Source organism: Panthera uncia, chromosome C2 (genome assembly GCF_023721935.1).
Source record: "Panthera uncia isolate 11264 chromosome C2, Puncia_PCG_1.0, whole genome shotgun sequence".
NCBI classification, from domain to species: domain Eukaryota; kingdom Metazoa; phylum Chordata; class Mammalia; order Carnivora; family Felidae; genus Panthera; species Panthera uncia.
Genome location: NC_064810.1, coordinates 92,287,962 through 92,306,684, shown reverse-complemented (window position 1 = coordinate 92,306,684; position 18,723 = coordinate 92,287,962). Strand labels below are relative to the sequence as shown.

General features: G+C 39.8%; 1 protein-coding gene across 5 annotated transcripts in view; it reads right to left on the bottom strand.

The window, feature by feature from the left end:
- Positions 1–18,723, bottom strand: part of PLD1 (phospholipase D1) — a 213,622-nt gene that overhangs the window by 62,690 nt on the left and 132,209 nt on the right. For all 5 annotated transcript variants that reach the window (XM_049628563.1, XM_049628566.1, XM_049628567.1 and 2 more), the window contains 4 exons: positions 15,303–15,431; positions 14,440–14,558; positions 12,925–13,038; positions 2,340–2,450 (listed from right to left, as the gene is read on the bottom strand). In XM_049628563.1, the coding sequence (XP_049484520.1) occupies positions 2,340–2,450; positions 12,925–13,038; positions 14,440–14,558; positions 15,303–15,431 (473 nt within the window). The remainder of the gene's footprint in view (positions 1–2,339; positions 2,451–12,924; positions 13,039–14,439; positions 14,559–15,302; positions 15,432–18,723) is intronic.

Genomic DNA, 18,723 nt, shown 5'->3' with positions numbered 1-18,723 from the left:
TGGACAGTGTGCTATATTATGAACACTACATTGATATTACAAAAAATTTTTTCACATAGCAGACATGTTCTTATTACTAAAATCATTTAGAAAAGTAAATGACGCCGAGAATAAGAGAAGCCTCTTCTCAACTCTGGGTCTCATGCACGTCTATGTAACACCACATCTAATACCTTAGTCAAATGGGAGGCTGCACTAGTATTTCATCATGTGAATTCTTTGTCACTTACATTTTGAGAAAGGGAGGAACATTCCAAATTTAATCAATAGGGATATTAGGTTTACAGATATATGTATTGTGCAAATGCTCACGATTTAAAATCCTATATTGGTAAGCATTCTGTTTCGTGCTAAGTTTACCTTTCTAGCAGGGTAGACGGCAGAATCCTGGTCTAATTTTCTCCATCCATCCTCTATTATCTCCTAGTATCTTCTCTTGCTTTGTCTCATTTGTTTGGCTCTCTTATCATTTCCGAACATCTATTTTAAGTAGCTTCAAATCTCTTTCACAAGTACGTTTCATATATATAAATAAACCAATAAAACGGAAAAAAATATTTTTCCTTTTTGCTTAAGTAATCTATACTATTCATTTACCTATAAAATATTCTTTAAAATTTTTACTAAAAAACTAGGGCAAGACATTATCATCATATTGGTATAAAAGATTTAGTTGCTGCATAAAGGGGATGTTAGTAATTAGGTACAAATATTATCACCACTACATATTTATATACACTGTTGTAATATATTTGTGATTTATAAGTCTAATCATCACAAAGTAATCTTTGCTAATCATCGTAAAGAGACATATAAGCAATGACTCAAGCTATGGTTATCATCCCTTTGCAACATCATCACTTTTACTAGTTTACGTGTTTTTATACTTAAGTACAGAAGTCTGTAAACTGCCTCCATAAGACAAACTTACCAGAAGACATTGTGCGGGAATTCATTTGAGAATCCGTTTCCCCTTAAGGCATCAAATAAAAATTTCAGCGGCAACCAAACCATGTTTGTTTTTCTGAATTCATATTACAGAGAGGCTCAGCATTCCTCAGCTGTAAACATGGCCACATGCCATGGCCTGTTCTTCCTTTTTGGGGAGAGCAGGGTAAATGCCAACCACTTACCTCTGCTAGAGGTGTTCATTACAAGGTTTGTGTCCACAGCCATGTGCATCCACATGGCATTACTGACCTCATTTAAGACTGTGGTAGCATTAATAAGAAAGGCTGACTTAATGCTACTAAAAAGAGATAAAGCAAAAGGATTCTGGGTAATGGATGAGGCAGCCATTAATATCTTATATTGTTATGGTATAATTGTTGAAATTAATGATACTAATTGTATTAGTATTAATACAAAGCTCCAGACTTTGATATTCAGAGTCCTTTTTTTGTTGCATAGTCCCATCCAGAATACTGTATTGCATTTGGCCTGCTAATATTTGTAATCAACTTCTCTTTCTCCAGGACTATGAAATAAATAGAGGTCTAATTCTCTCCTACTCACCCTTAGTGAGTAGTCACTGCATGGAAGGCAGAGGCCCAGACTCAATGGGAAGGAATATAGGGTTAGGATGATTTTCTCCAGGAAACTCATCTCCCTCCACATATTACAAAAGAAAAAAAAAGTTTAATGGGAAAGACAAGACTAAAATAAAGACAAAAGATGTGCTCTGACTTACTTTTACATTATCGTGACTTTTTTTTTTCAGGATTTTCTACATGCTCTGAGCTAGCTTTATATCTACTTTGAAGTTGAGTTAAGGTTCCCAATCTAAACCCAGTGTCTCTAGATTTTCTCCTATTCTCTGAACACAAACTCTGGCATCTGACAAAATTTTTAAATGGTTCATAGAAGACTGAAGAAAGTGGTACATGCTTTCAATATTCTCACATCTTCCTTTTCTATGTTCCTTTCCTTATACTCTCCCTATTCCAATATCGCCAAACCAGAGGCATCCAGTGGTCTCCATTTTTCCAAATTACCCTTGTATGTGCTCTCCTGAAGCAGCACACGCCTTACACTTGGACCCTCCAACTCAAGACAAGTAAAAAATGTACTCATCCATGTTATGGTATTTCTGGCTAATAATATCATAGTGAGTTGATACATTTTGGGGGACTTGGGGGACTCCTATTAGAGTCCTGAGTTAATGAAAACACAAAGTGAATGTCAGGTATGCTGGGGAGGTAAAAATTCAGGTTACCTGAATTCATATCTCAACATAGGCTGATTAATGTAGCAGATCCTGAGTTTGGGGACCCTGCGGTGTCTGTGAGCTATTTATGGGAAGGCAGGTTGTCCTACTAGTTTACATGAGCAGGACTTACCTCTATGTAGATATAGTGCTTGCTGTTCTCTATCACATGGATATAAGCAGTATGGATGGACTCTTCATGGTACTTTATACCAGCCGACCAATCAGCAGCAGAGCGGAGCAACTGTAAGGCAGCAATCAGAAATGAGTAAACAACTGAGATGACACCAGATGTGTTAATACAATGAAATCAATCCTTTTTCTTCTACACAACCGAATGATTGTGTGTGAGTGGCGTGGGTGTCATGTGTGGGCCAAGTAGAGTAGATGGGTGGGAAACTGGTCCTTGGACATAATCCATAAGGAAGGAGCCCAGCTAGAAATCAAATCCTGAAAATATCCTCCTCCACCCAGAATTATTTTGTCAACACTGCAAACCACAAAGTATGGTTTCTACCAAGAGTCTTTCAAAAGTAGCTCTTTTGGGGGCTATGAGTAGGGTGACCATTGGTATTCTTTTTCCATGATGGTTCCACGATTACTATTTATTAATAGTACCACCGTTACTCTCCAGAGCGTCCTGGTTTGAGTCATGTGATATAGTCACCCTAGCTCTGACATGATAATGTGCTGATTCCTTTTTCCCCAAATGGTGCTCAGATTAATACCTTTTAAAATGCCAATAGATTCATTTAGATATATAATCTTGACTGCGGCTTTAATCGGCTGATTCTTGGTGTGCTTCTTCATTGTTCATCTTTCTCAGTCCTACTGTCTCCCTCTATTCAGACACTCACTTGCTCTCACCTGGATTACATCAAGAGCTTCCAGCTCAGGTGCCTGAGTATGTGTTAAGTACGCTGATACCTAGTGGGATCAGCTAGTTCAAAGCTTAGCCCAACCACTTTGTAGCTTTGATCCTGGTCAAGTTTCTCAACCTCCTGGTGCCTCATATTTCTGTTTTATTAAGTTGAATATCTATTTTATAGGGTTGTGGAGAGGATGAAATGAATCTCTGAGAAGTGTGCAGGAGGCCTGTTACCTAGCATGTGGTATTGCTATTATTAATTAGAACGTTAGAGGATGCATTTGAGCTCTGGCAGATCATGTCAGAGACGCTGGACAGTACACTGGGGCTGTGCACAGGAGGGTGGTCTGGAGGACATGCAAACCTGCAGCACTAAGAACCACTGTTGGTCACTTTTCCAGCATTCTAACTATGACTGCAGTACAATGTTAGGCATACAGTAGGTGCTCAATAAATATTATGTTGAGCATACAGTAGGTGCTCAATAAATATTATGTTGAGCATACAGTAGGTGCTCAATAAATATTATGTTGAGCATACAGTAGGTGCCCAGTAAATAGATACTTATTACTACTTCCTTGAGCAGTAGCATGACATTGCAGAAGAATCACTATTTGCTCCTCCTGATTTGAAATGAATATTGAAACTGTCTCTCATGAGGTCAACTGAAATTGAAAATAAAAGAATGGCTCCACATTATTAGGAATGTATAAAGCAATCTAGTACATAATTGGTTTTATGTCTGTTATATATAAAAGTTGGTAAAATTCTTGATCAATAGCTTTAAAAATTGCCTCTATAACACTAAATTCAAACTAGTACTTACTAACATCATCGATTATGTTATCCTCAAAATGTTATTCCTTTATTTACTATGAGGTATTTATTACAAAATAGTTTTCCTCGAAACATGTACTTAATTTTATCAGATGAATACGTACAGTTGGAAAATTTAATTGTGAACAGCAACAGGCAAATATCTCAAAAGAAAACTCATAATGGGGACACCTGGGTGGCTCAGTCGGTGAAGCGTCCCACTCTTGATTTCAGCTCAGGTCATGATCTCATGGTTCGTGAGTTCAAGCCCTGCAAAGGCTCTGCACTGGCAGTGGAACCTGGCTTGGAATTCTCTCTCTCTCTCCCTGTCTCTCTCCCCTGCCCACTTGCTCTCTCTCTTTCTCTCTTGAAAAAAAAAAAAAAAACTCCTAAGGAAAATTTAAATAAATATGATCCACACGGGGAAAATACCTTGATTCATAATCTCTAAGGAACTGCATTATTGTCCCTCAGTATAAATAACACAGTGTTGAACAAATAGAAGTTTCCATTGTGAGTCCACTCAAACTTATGTTGAATTTTGTTGCTAAGGGGCATAGCCCTGAAAATGCAGGCTACCTTGACAAGATTCTTACGCTACACATAATGATTTGATTCTATATAACTCTGGGAACAATGTATGAAATTGCAGAGTATACTGGACAGATAGGAAATCTGGAGATCTGTGTTACACCTCTGCCCTTACTAGCTTTTTCCCCTTGAACAAGTCATTTTAATATCAGGGAGACTCAGTTTCCTCCACTGTACAACTGAGATATGAGATATCTCTCTGTCTCTCTGTCTCTGTCTCTGTCTCTCTCCCTCCCTCCCTTCCTCCCATCCCCACACCCACAGCTACTGGGTAAAAAAATAAATGGCATAACAAACACAAAAAGAAGTAGGTATGTGGCACATAGTATTTATTTGATGTATGGGATTTCTACCTCTGAAAACTTCCAGGCAAAATTTATATACCATCCTTGGTGGTAACTTCTCAGTCTTCCCCTCAAATCCTGAAACCTTATACTTTTCTTTCCTTTCTCACTCTCAAAATTTGCCCTGATTCAAAGATTTAACAAACCATTAACATAAGATATAAATTGGGAGTGCCAAATAGGGTTCAAGTCTAATTAAAGTGGCTTCCTGGACAATTATGCTGAAAAGAGTCTCCCTTGGAACCAGACACACTGGGGAGGGAAGCTAAGGTTGATGGCCAGTGGCTGCCACGAAGGCAATGTATGCAGGTCATGTGTTTACCATCTTTCCTGTGAAAGTAATGGTAAATGTTTCCGTTCATGGAGGCCTTTAAATGTTTAAAATCAACATATTTGTTTTTTGTAATGTTCATTTCTTTTTGAGAGGGGGTGCCAAGAGAGGAAGGGGGACAGAGGATCCAAGGCAGGTCCACACTGACAGCAGAAAGCCCAACACGGGGCTCGAACTCACAAATTATGAGATCATGACCTGAGCCAAAGTTCGACGCTCAACCGACTGAGCCACCCAGGCGCCCCGAAAATAAGTATGTTTGTAAGCCAAAAGAAGAACGTGAAGGACAGCATAAGCAAGGTGGAGGGGAGCCCCCTAATGCCTATTAAACCTCAGCATGTGGAGGCTGCCCCCCTATACAGGGGGGTTCTGTATTACCAATTCGATTGTCGGAGTCCAAACCTGCATTGTTTTCTCATCCTGAAAACTCATCTAACTTTAACAAGTCATCATTTTGTATTAAACTTGAACATATCTTTCAAGTGATACAGAGAAAAAGTAACTTGGGATTAATATTCATTTACTATTATCCTAATTAGTTAAAATCTATCACCACAAAAAAACTAAAAACACAGATTTCCCTTTGGTCCTCCTCTACCCCTGAACCAGGGACCCTGAGGTAATCTATAAATCAGCTTGGCCGCTTGAAACGCTTGATGGTCTAGAAAGCTTATAAACAGCCACATAGGTCAAACACATTGTGACTGACCCTTCTGTGTTAAATTTAAGATTTACTCTTCCCCTTTTTCTTAACTGATCTGACCAACTTGGCCTGCATTTTTGTCTTAAACCAATGTAACGGAGACAAGCCTCAAACCCTTGCTCACACATGCAGAAATGGGCCTCATCTTACTCCCCACCCCAAGTACATACTGAGAATCAAATCTAACCCTCACTTTTGAAACCTCAAGTTTTAATACACAATTTTAAAGTATATAAAAAGAGCATATTTCTAATTTTATGTTTTAGCCTCAAAACCGTAACTAGACCCAGTTATTTTCTATTGTACCATGTCCTATTTTTTTAGCTTTAAAGATAGTCTTCTCAGGTGAAATAGGCGAAGGGGATTAAGAGGTCAAACTTCTAATTATAAAATAAATAAGTCACATATGGTCAATGATACTGTAATAATGTTGTTCAGCGATAGATGGTGACCATAGTTATCACGGTGAGTACTGAGTAATGTACAGAATGGTGGAATCACTTTGTAAAGACAGACAGACAGACAGACAGACAGATAGATAACCTTCTCTTTATCCACAAGCCCTGATCCCCTTATATACAGTGGGCCTAAGCTGAATATACAGAAGTCTCCTCTTGAAGGAAAACTTTCAAAACTTCCTTAGTATTTGTCCCAAGTTGCTTTTCTCTTACTATTATGCTTTGCTTCCCTATAAATTCAGCACATATCTTAATTTCTTTTTATTTCCCTAAACTCCCAAGTCAATCATGGACCAGAGACTGCTAGGACCAGAGCACTTTTCATATGTGTCTCAAGCAGAGGCACTGGTGGCCTGGGCCAGGAGACCAGGGAGGCACTCAGACTGTTGGCCCTCACTCTGCCAGTCTATACTGAGGGCACAGCAGGCCAGGAGCACCAAGAAATAGGAATTAGTTCAAGAATTTGCCTCATACTATCAGGTTCTTCCTTCTGGTATTGAAGGAGATAATCCTCAAAAAGCTCAATGCAGTACTGGACAGGGAGTAAACATTCCCCTCTCACGGGGCTTCTCCAGCCAAGTAGCAAGTACAGAAATGCTACTGCATGAAGACCCAGTCCATAAATGGAAAACAGCTTCCATGTTAGGAAACTGCCTTAGAAGTAAGTTAAGTGGCTTTCTTTTTATCCTCACCTACCTACTTTATTTTTTCACAATACAAAACATCTTGTGGTCCTTTGAAATCTACATTGATTCCTACATTGACAGCCTTTGGAGAGTCATTTGGCCATTCTCCCCAAGTGCAGAAACACATGTTTCCAGCAATATAATTTGGATGTCATTCACACTTGCCTGTTTAGTTTCTTTTCTGTTTAATGTATTTTTTAACAGACAAAGAGATCAAAGACCTAACTCCAGTGGAATTATTTCCCTCAATTTGGCAGGACTTCCCAACAATGACTGTCTAAGGGATAGCTTTTCTGCACGAAGCTGCCCAATTTAATAAAAAAAGATTGTTCCCTACATTGATTCCATATTGATGCCAATTTGGCATCAGGCTTTTTCTTTTACCTTAACAGACATGTTGAATGTCTTCTGTCTAGGTCATTTACCTGAAGTGGCAGTGATAGCATTCAGGAATCTAGTTTGTTCTTTTTAGGGGGAAAACAAGTTCTTTTATACAGTCTATGCATAAGCAGTTTCAGAACTGTCTTTCCTCCAAATCTCTGCACCATGTCTTTCTCCTGCTTTGTCTTCTCTCAATGTTCTTGGCAGGCTTCTGAGAATGCCCAGCTCTGAGGGGAAACACCCAAGATTATTCTAAAAGTGCTGGTGGAAATTGCTGAAGTCAGCATGAATTCCTTTCTTCCTTCCCTTCCCTCCCCTCCCCTCCCCTCGCCTCCCCTCGCCTCTCCTTTCTTTTTTTTCAGTAGCAGAAATCTGTGTTGGTGGGGGCAGGCCTGGCTCCAGTCTCCCGGGCAGGCTGTGGCAAGCCTTCTGTAACGGCTATGTGTCAGGGGTAGTGTGGAATCAATCACCAAGGATGGTTGAACCCAATGGTTGTGTGTCAAAAAAATTAAATAATCGGGTTCCCTTTTTCCAATAAAAACCACAAATTGCCCCTATTATTTATCTACTTTATTATGTCAAATGCTTCTCTCCCCTTCAATAAATATATGGTATAAAGACTTTGTATCCAGAAGTAGCCTAGCGACCCATCCAGAAAAATGTCAACTTCTTTGTTCCAAAGTCTTGAAAACACTAGGGAAAGCTTGAACACTGAAGGTAGTATCGATATAATCCACAATGAGTGCACTTCCTCTAAGTAGTTTGCATGGGTTTGCCTATTTAGCCATCATCACAACCCTATGAAGCAGATACTATTATTGTCTCTGTTTTATTGATGAAGAAAATGCAAGCAGAGATGTGAAGTATTTTCCCAAGGTTGCACAGCTAGCATGTAGCAAATCTAGGCTTTGCGCACAGTCTGACTCTAGATTCTACCTCTTCCCCTTGCTCCAGCCCCTTGCTCCCTTTGAGTTAATTAACCTTGTGGTCTCTAAATTATATTATGAACAATAAACTATGTTAGAAATCATATTAAAATTTGTTAAAAAGAATAGCCCTATGGCTCAGTCAGTTAAGCATCCAACTTTGGCTCAGGTCATGCTCTCGCAGCTCACGAGTTTGAGCCCCACATCAGGCTCTGTGCTGACAGCTCAGGGCCTGGAGCGTGCTTCAGATTCCCTATCTCCCTCTCTCTCTGCCCCTCCCCTGCTCATGCTCAGTCTCTTCTCTCCCTCTCTCTCAGAAACAAACATTAAATAAAAAGTTTAGGGGCGCCTGGGTGGCTCAGTCGGTAAAGCGACTGACCTCAGCTCAGGTCATGATCTCACAGTCCATGAGTTCGAGCCCCGCGTCGGGCTCTGTGCTGATAGCTCAGAGCCTGGAGCCTGCTTCAGATTCTGTGTCTCCCTCTCTCTCTGACCCTCCCTCGTTCATGCTCTGTCTCTGTCTCAAAAATAAATAAACATTAAAAAAATTAAAAAAAAAAAGTTTAAAAAGAATAGCCCTAAGAAAGAACTTTATTAAACAGTGTTAAATTTCTCAACCAAGAGTATGTAAGTTATATGGCTACTGCCACACAATAGCTGAGAGAGTGGAGGGTCTAGAAATAGGACAATAAACCCTTTAAAAATCAAGTTGCTGGGGTGCCTGGGTGGTTCAGTCAGTTAAGCATCTGACTTTGGCTCAGGTCATGATCTCACAGTTCATGGGTTCGAGCCCTACGTCGGGCTCTGTGTGGACAGCTCAGAACCTGGAGCCTGCTTTGGATTCTGTGTCTCCCTCTCTCTCTGCCCCTCCCCCTCTCTCTGCCCCTCCCCCGCTCCTGCTCTGTGTCCCTCTCTCTCTTTCTATCAAAAATAAATAAACATTAAATTTTTTTTTTTCAATTAAAAAAAAAAAATCAAGTTGCCTACTTCATAACCAGGTCCTATCTCCTGGCTCCCTCCTGGGTTCTCTGGAAAACCAGGGATTCAGCCAGATTATTGCTTTTGGCCTCTAAGCTCCATACACTCATGACTTGAAAACAATAATGTCTAGACAAGATGAATAACGTTTAGAGACAGTAAATGTGAAGTGAAACAACACCGTAGTCAGAACTTTACGGGAAAGGAGAAACGGAGCAGGGTCACTTCTTTTCTTTTTTTTGGTTTCTGGTCATCTCAGACTTTCCTGACTTCAAAAAGTTGCACTGTCTGGCTGTGCCCACTGTTTTCACAATTGAACTTATTTTGGCAGGTCTGAAAAACAACTCTTGGCAGCCAGTAGAGACCCAGGTTTTGTGAGTTCTAACACTTGAAATTGTGGGGGGAGTCCTCTTTAAGAAAAGGAACACGAATTTATAAATGCAAACTTTGTAGATGCTAGAATGAAAGTCACAGCCTCCTTCCTGGTCTCCTTGCTTCTGCTCTCTTTCTAATCTAAGTTCTTCCCATGTAAAAACTTTAGGTCCCAAAGTGTGTTTGTTCAGAGATGGAAATAGACATGTGACAAAATGAGAGAGATCCTCTGGCAATTTAGCTTGGGAATTTTCTCACAGCACATTCATTTCTAGTGATTCCATGCTGCATATTAGCATAACAAAGGCACTAAGAAATCCTGGGTTTGAAAAATCTGCAAAAACTTATCTGTCCATGGAATCTTTTTTTTGTGGAAGAGCTATTCGCATTTCACGAGTAAAACTGGGTTTGTAAGATTCTGATCTAAGTTAATTTTCATAAAGCATTCCTGTATCGTGCTTCTCCCTGGATGAAAAATAAGTTCCAAAGTTCATTTATGCCTCCAGGATCGGGTCCAAATTAACCAAGTCAGTAGTCCAGGGCATCCCTAATCTGGCCTGATGCCACCTCAACTTTATCTACTCCGTCTTCAAGAGCAAATGGCCTGCAGCAGTCAGTTCCCCCATGGATGAGCAGGCAGGCTTATCCCTTACAGGAGACACCCACGTGGTTCTCTCACTCTTACTGCCGAACTCTCAGGCCGCCATTTAGTCCTAGGCCACACCTAGCATTGTTAACTGAATATTTCCACGTGGCAGCTTTCTCTCCCTCAGCTAACTATGTTTCCAGAGGCAGAGAACTTTTGTCTTCCTCAGCACTCCAGTATGCACTGATGACTTCACTGTGCAAACAGATGGCACTTAATAAACATATGTTGCCTGAATAAATGAATTAATGAGTAAGTCTTGGTGGACTTCCTTTCAAATCAATTGGCTTTACAGGTTTCTGAGTCCAGGCCAACCAGAGCAGATTGAGGATGAACATACAAGCGTATCAGGAGATATCACGGATCCAGCCCCATCTCTAACACCATATCCAGTGATGCAGAGAAGTGACTTAAGGGAGACATTTTATAGACTAGACCATGCAGAGTAACTATCTACCTTGCTGGGGGGACCAGATGAGAATATGTAAAACAGGGCTTTAACGAGGGATAGTAGAAGATGTAGGTATATGCAACATTGGATAAAACTTCCTTTGCTGATCACAAAAATGTACAATTCCCAGAAATTCCTTTTTAACAGATGCTTAATTAGCATCTGCTGACTTTGATAAGTTGATCACTGAGTCAATTTTAATGCCGTCTCAAATCTTAAATTAAATTATCTTATTTTCTTAACATGAAGGCTCCTATTTTATCTTATAGCATGGGTAATTCTTCCCTCCAAGTAGAATAAAATTAAACAGGTTCATAAAATATTCATTAACTTACATATGAATGCATATATATATCTGTGCCTCTAAGCTTAAATTAGTTGTCTCCTATAGCCTGGGATAACTAAATATTCTCTCAAGTGGCTTATCTTTTTGATGGTTCTATTATTTGATCTATGGCCTGAAAGTCTTTTCACTTCTTAAATACAAATACCTCTACTTGTATATAGTACAAAGTAACTAATTTAGGCGTTTCATTCATATATATAATCATATTCACTAGAGTCCATGTCCAGATTCTATAAATCCACATTAGCGATGCCAGGAGCAGACTGTTGGATCTTTACTTAAACAATACTTTTGATGCTGATAGTGATGACCTTGAACAAAAAGCAATGCCAAAGGTGGCCCATCCGAGCTCTGCCCCTGATGATCTCATTTACTTGAGCTGGGGTAACAATGGACCATAACAGGATTTCAAGCTCCGACTCTACTGGCGACCAACTAGCTGGTGACCCTAGACAAGTCCCCTAGCCCCACTGGGTCTTAATTTTCCAATTTGTAATTTGAGATGGCTAGATGGGATATAGTAAAATTATGCGACTCCAATAAGCAAATTCCATGTTCTATTAAAAACGCCTCTAAAAGGCTTTTGGTTAATTAGGGAACTAAAATTAGACTGACCTATAATTAGCTTCTTAGATATGAAGTGTCAGCCACATTCCTGGTGCTTAACTGGTATCAGTCCCAGGTTTACTGCATGTCAGGTTGCTAGAGTCACTTCAGGAGGAATTACAGGACAAGCCTTTCCTTGACTGGCCTTTTCTACGGCTATTTATTTCCTCATTTTCCAATTATGAACACATTTATTAGAATCCTTGTGACATAAAGATTTCTTCATTTACATGTAAACTTAAAACATTTTTGAGGGAACCAAAACCAGGCCCTTTATAGCAAATGTTATAAATGGAGGACAAAGAAACTTTTAAACATATTTTGTAAAAGTAGGTGAGTTATTCCAGATTGATTAACCCTTTTAAGTCATTTTACAACCCACCAGTGATAATATCAAACATATTAAAAAAAAGAAGAAGCAAAAAGACAGAAATATAAATTTTTTTGAGCATTTGATGTTTTTACAGTTTATGTATGAAAGATTATATAGATTAAGAATGCACATGCTTTTGGGGCACCTGGGTGGCTCAGTCAGTTAAGCATCTGACTTCAGCTCGGGTCATGATCTCACGGTTCGCGGGTTCAAGCCCTGCATCGGGCTCTGTGCAGACAACTCAGAGCCTGGAGCCTGCCTCAGATTCTGGGTCTCCTTCTCTCTCTGCCCCTCCCCAGCTCATGCTCTCTCTTCCTCTCAAAATTAAATAAACATTAAAAAAATAATCAAAAAAAAGAATGAATATGCTTTCTGTGAGACACTCTCATAAGGGACATGCTTCCTAATGATTGTTTTATATCAGCTGAGAAAATTATCAATCACCTACCATGTGTAAGACTCTAAGACAGCTACAGTGGGAGGAACAGAGGCATAAAGGACATGAGTGTGTCACTAAAGAAACTGATAATACAGATGAAATAAGATGGACATGTAAAGATAATGATGAACACGCTACAGTATAGAATAAAAGACGAGTGACAGATGTAACGTGCTGAGGAAGGAAAAATGTGCATTGATCATATTTATAAAAGAGCTCTAAAAAGAGGATAAATGGAAGAGATTTTTAAACAGGAAATATAATACTAAGTTTTACAAGACCTATTCAGATATGTTTTGGAGTGGCACTCACTGAAAAATATGAAGCCAATGTACTAGGCACTTGATCTAATAAGAGTAAGTCTACCCAGGAGCATTTGGTGTAAAAGAAAAGCCAGACTTACCTGTACATTGGCATGGACCGACCCAGGCACTTGATATTTCAGCTCATGGGCTGTTGTTTGAGATTTTGGAAGCAGAAAAGGATACGAAAGGGACCGATACTTTGATTTCATTATCTAAAATGAAGAAAAACAGATTAAAAAAAAAAAAAAAGATCCAGATGAGAAAATAGCTCCATTCCTCCCTACTTTTGTGATTATAAAAGAAATTAAGATTCATTTGAAAAAGAAAAATGTTAACAGTGAATGTTTCTAGTTGAAGAGGCAATAGATGATTTATTTTTGTGCTCTTTCCATTTTCCAGTGGCAGAGAACTCCTTTTTCCCTTCCTCCTTTACCTTTTGGAGTAAGGCATGTACTGTTTTATATTTTTAAAGAAAGCCTAAGTGTAATCTAGAGTTATAGAGGTATATAATTCCAAAAATTGTATTTTTTTTGTAAACTGATTTCTTACTATCCTGTCACAGCAATGTATAACTGTATGTTATATTTTAATAATTTCACAAGAAAATTATATAGAAGAACCATATGTCATAAATTCTTATTAATGTGCATTTCAGTTATTTCCCATTTTATCAGAATTATTAGAAGCAATGTCCAAATAAATTACCCTGTTGAATTACTTTTTAACGTAAGTACCCAAAAAAGATTTTCTGAGATAAAGGTTGTATAATTTTTAAAAAGTTTTTGGGGCTTACCAATTTATCCTGCCAGGGATGGAGTATACAAGCAACAGAAATCCCCAAACCAATCACAGATACTAGCAGGTTAAAAGTAATGTCCCTTCATTTATTCATTCATGCTCCCTTAATTTTGGTTAAAAATATTTCCATTATTTCTAAGAGGTTATCAAGTTTATGCAAACGAAAGTTCACGTTAATGAAAACTAAGGGGAGACTCTAAGCTGTTGATAAAATAATTTTGTCCCAAATTATCAAGGATGCTAATGCCTTGTCATAATTCATAGTAAATAAAACGGAAGCTTAATGACACCAGGATGGTAGGTACTTAAGTTCTTCCTCTATGTAATGAAGGCGTAGTAAAGACGTCACAGTCTGGACAAAAGGAAAATGGCTCTATCTTCTCACACTGCTTCCCTTTGCTCAGAATCTCCTTCCAGAAGCCTGGACCAGTATGAACCCAGTACAATGCCAGGACGAGAGGGACTTGAAAGCTCGAGCTCTTTCCTCCCAACAAGGCCCTTGCCCCCTACAACAGCCTTCTAGGTGGCCATCAGTCCAAACCAGATGCTTAATCAACACTGAGCATCCAAAATGTTAAAAAGATCACAATAGGCCCTGAAAGTAGCATCTGTCTCTCCGTGCTTCAAATTGCCTGTGGTGTGAAAGTTTAGGGACATTTTCTTTTTCTTTTGCCCACAGACCCCGGCGCTCTGGCAACCAGGCACTGAAGAGCAGACGGGCCACCACGGCCCCTTCTTGCCAACCCTCTGGGCTCCTCCTCTTCCAGACTATTTCTCTTCACATGGACTGAATCATGATAAAACCATCCACGTACCTTAGTGAAGTTCCAGCGCTGGATGAAGTGACGTGCTACGTCACGAGCTGCCTTCCCGTGAACTGCAGAGGCAATGTCATGCCATGGCATCCGGGGAGTGGAGTGCCTGTCAATGAAATCTGCCCAGGTGCCCCGGGCAAGGATCATCACTAACTTCTGTGCCACAGACACAGCCATCTGATTCCAGCACTCACCCCAACCATGATATGTAAAAGGAAACATGGTAATGTTCACTATGCGTATATTACTTGGCTTGGGTGGAACAATACCTTTATAGCCAAGAAAAACATAGCTATCTATTACATTGAGGAGCACGGTCCCCCAAGTTCCTCCCCCAACAGGTTTCCATTTCACTTAGTACAACATAATCACTAGTCAAGGCAAGATGTGAATTGGTGTAAATTATCTAAGGCTGTGTACTTAATATTACATTTTTCTTCTAAATCCTGTTGAAATAACCTCAGGCTGTATATACAGTTCTGTCTTTCTCTTCTCTTAGACACATAAGCACAGTGATAATCTGAAAATGGGTCATTTTAATGCTGGAAGGTGAAGATGATAAGCAGAAAAGGAGAACAAAGGAAGTCACCTCTTGCAGAATTACAGATTATTACCCCCCAAATATGCCTTGATGGAACCTGGAGGTTTCAAACAGTAAGCTATGTTTCATGCTCTTTTCTTATTATACTTACAAGGAAATGTCCTTGTGTATATGACTGGATCATAGTCTCCAAAGTTTTACCAAATATTCAAAACAAAACAAAGCAGAATAAAGGACATTATATCCTGTACATGCATACTTGCTGAGATGCTGACAAGTAAAAGACAAAACACAAGCAGCCACCCACGACCATGGTACTCACCAGCAAAAGGTTTATCAAGTTGAACCCAGTCTTTGAAGACAAAATTGCAGTAGTCCTTTCCATGCCAGAACCTGGTTTCCCCATGGAGCTCTCCCATGCCTGTCTGTAAACTGCGGAGGGAGCTGGTGTCTGTGAAGGCAGCAGAGACTGTGTTCAGGTGGGCCCCAGGGAGGGAGGCTCACGTCTCATTTATTGAATGGCTAGAGGCTTCCGAACTGTTATCTTTAAGCCTTGGAACTAGGGTAGCATGTGTTCATTCTATCTGAGGCTGTGGGCTGGTGAGGTTTCATAATCCATACGAGTTTACCATTAGTGAGTAGTGGGGGCTATAACCAGGTTCATTACTTGACAATGAAATTCAACGTTCTTCTCCCCATCTACTAGGTGACTGAAGAACATCTCACAAAGTTAACCATGAATAAAGAACTTGCTGAGAGGGACTACAAGAGAGCAATAAAGCCAGGTCAGGCAGAGAAACATGAATGGGAGACGCCATGAAGAAGTCATGCCCTTGGCTCTCTTCAACCAACATGGCGCATGCCCAATACATAATTTTGTCTTTTGCATCTCAGAATCAAGAACCTCAAATCAGCACACAGCCCCTGTTCCTGCCCTGGGATTGTCAAGCTGACTGACACCGAGCTTCATCTTTTTGGGTCAGAAATTCTTTACATGTAAAAGGAAGAATTTGGCCTAGATGGCATCTAAGATCTTTGGCTCTAACATTCCATACTCCCAACATCATAAATGACATCCATAATAAATATCACAAGAACACACAGAGCTTATGATCACATAAGGCGCAAAAGCAGCAACCCACTGCAGCATTTCACAAAGAGCTTTGCCGGGACCATTTTACTTAAGGATGAAAATTCTGACTTAAATAGTTTGTACATTTATGGGATATGGTGGCCACACAAACAACTAAGCACGAAGACAAGCAGAACTACAAATCACAAAGCAGCGCTTGGCACAAAAGAGGCACTTAACAAACACGCTGGGTACAAAACTATTCATTGAATGAATAAATGGTAGCACGTACCAGTGAGAGGAGCGGACCAGCCCCCTACCACCACATGTCCCAGAATGGTCTTTCTAAAATGCATACCATTGGCTTAAAAGCATTCTAAGATCACCTGCTGCCTGCCCAAGGGGAGTCAGGTCCTAAAAGCTGAGTGTGCACAGAAGGTTCTTCCCAAACTGATGCCAATCTCCCTTTCTGGCCCTTGTTCTTCCCCAACCCAGGCCCCGTGCACACCACATTTCTCCCAGTGTTTCGATAGGCGTGGTTTGTTACGCCTTGGTACAGTTGGCACATTATTCCTTCCCGTCCGGAATGCCCTTCCCTCCCTCTCATCCTCAACTCCACATCTTTCTAGAGCTACAATAGCTGTCACCTGCCCTACAGGTACCTCCCAGATCCCAGAAGGGTGAGGCTACTACTAGCACTGCCGTAGAACCATCAGTAGCTGCACACCCTGGTGCCTCGGACCCTCTGACACAATTGTGCACGGATGCTCCCCACGAGTCTGGAAGCTCTTCGGGGTGGAGAGTGTGCCTTCACTGCGTGGTGTAGCTCCTGGCATTCAGTAGGCAATCAATACGTACTTGCAGAACAAAGGTTTTTAAACAATCACCACACACACACACACACTGCTAATATTCTAACTTAAACTGAATAATTAACCTTCAAAGTTATTGACATAATCTATAAAAGAAAAATGTCTTAAAAGTGCTAAATATTAACAAAACTAAATAATGTTAAAAATAGCATTCTATTGACTTCTCCCAGTGATTTATTTTCCTGCTCTGTTGAGACTGAAAGGCCAAAGTACTGGCAATCTGTTTGCTCACCTGTAAAATCTTTAGAATAAGCATGGAATTTTATATTTAAAAAAAAAAAGAGAGATAGAAAGGAAACAGGAACAAAGAATGAGGTAAATCATGGGTCAAATTCCAAAATAAAAAAAAAATATATATATATATATGGTAATATATACATAAGCTAAAGCTTAACATTTATATGCATGCATGTGTTTAAAAATTAACTTTCACCTAACAATCTGAATAATTAACCTTCAAAGGTTATTGACATAATCTATAAAAGAAAAATGTCTTAAAAGTGCTAAATATTAACAAAACTAAATAATGTTAAAAATAGCATTCTATTGACTTCTCCCAGTGATTTATTTTCCTGCTCTGTTGAGACTGAAAGGCCAAAGTACTGGCAATCTGTTTGCTCACCTGTAAAATCTTTAGAATAAGCATGGAATTTTATATTTTTTTAAAAAAAGAGATAGAAAGGAAACAGGAACAAAGAATGAGGTAAATCATGGGTCAAATTCCAAAAAAAAAAAAATATATATATATATATATATATATATGGTAATATATACATAAGCTAAAGCTTAACATTTATATGCATGCATGTGTTTAAAAATTAACTTTCACCTAACAATCAGTTATGATAAGAAAAACAAAACAAAGCAAATTCTCATCTCAGAAAATTGTGTTGGTACTGATTGGATTCAACCTGCTCATAATTCAAATTTGTTTTTGGTTTCAGTCATGGCCTAAATTATTCCAAATAAGTCAGTCTTCCCCAGAACAAATGAAATATTAAGGCAATACAGCCAAGGACTCATAGTGTGACTGCTGCCCAGAAGTGCATGAGCACCTACGAGCAGGAAGAGAGGCTTTTTACATCAGCCATGCTGATCTGAGGGGTCCTCCTCAGTCTGCATTTGGCTTCCAGCTGATTTCATAATTGCACCTGCCTTGTCTTTGGCATAGGTTTTATGCCAGTTTTCTGCAATCCTCATCCCTCAGTGGCCCAGACACAGGCTGTAAAGTTCATAGAAAGGGTGTCTTCCTGCCCTTCACCCATGTCTTCTGGCTTTGCTTCTTCCTCTCTTCTTTTTATGGTCTCTTGACTGCCAAGGCTGCATCCCCTACACCATTACTGCAACCCCCGCTTCTTGACCTTCTTTCCTAGTCCCTCCTCCTTCACAAAGTTCTCCCTAATCTTCTTCTAAATGTGCTCTTCGAGCTCTGCCTTCTCCTTTGGCTCTCAGATCCACAGCCCCTTCCAAAGCCTCCCTCAACCTTCTCCACCCAGTTGTCCCACCAGGCCTTAAAACCATGTGTTTAACACTAGAATCATTATTATTCCCACAAAATCAAGTCTTCCTTGAGATTTCTGCTTTCTGTTCATAGTTACTCAAGCTCAAACCTCAGGATCAACTTTGGCTCCTTTCTTTTCCTTGCTCTCTTCTCCACCTACCTCCCAGTCGCCACTTCCCAAATCCTATTGAAATTCTGCAGATTCTTCCTTTGGAAAAAGTTTCTCCCATTCACTTCATTCCTGGGACAAGCTAGTCAGACTCTCTGTGGTATAGTGTAACTTAGTAAAACACCATCC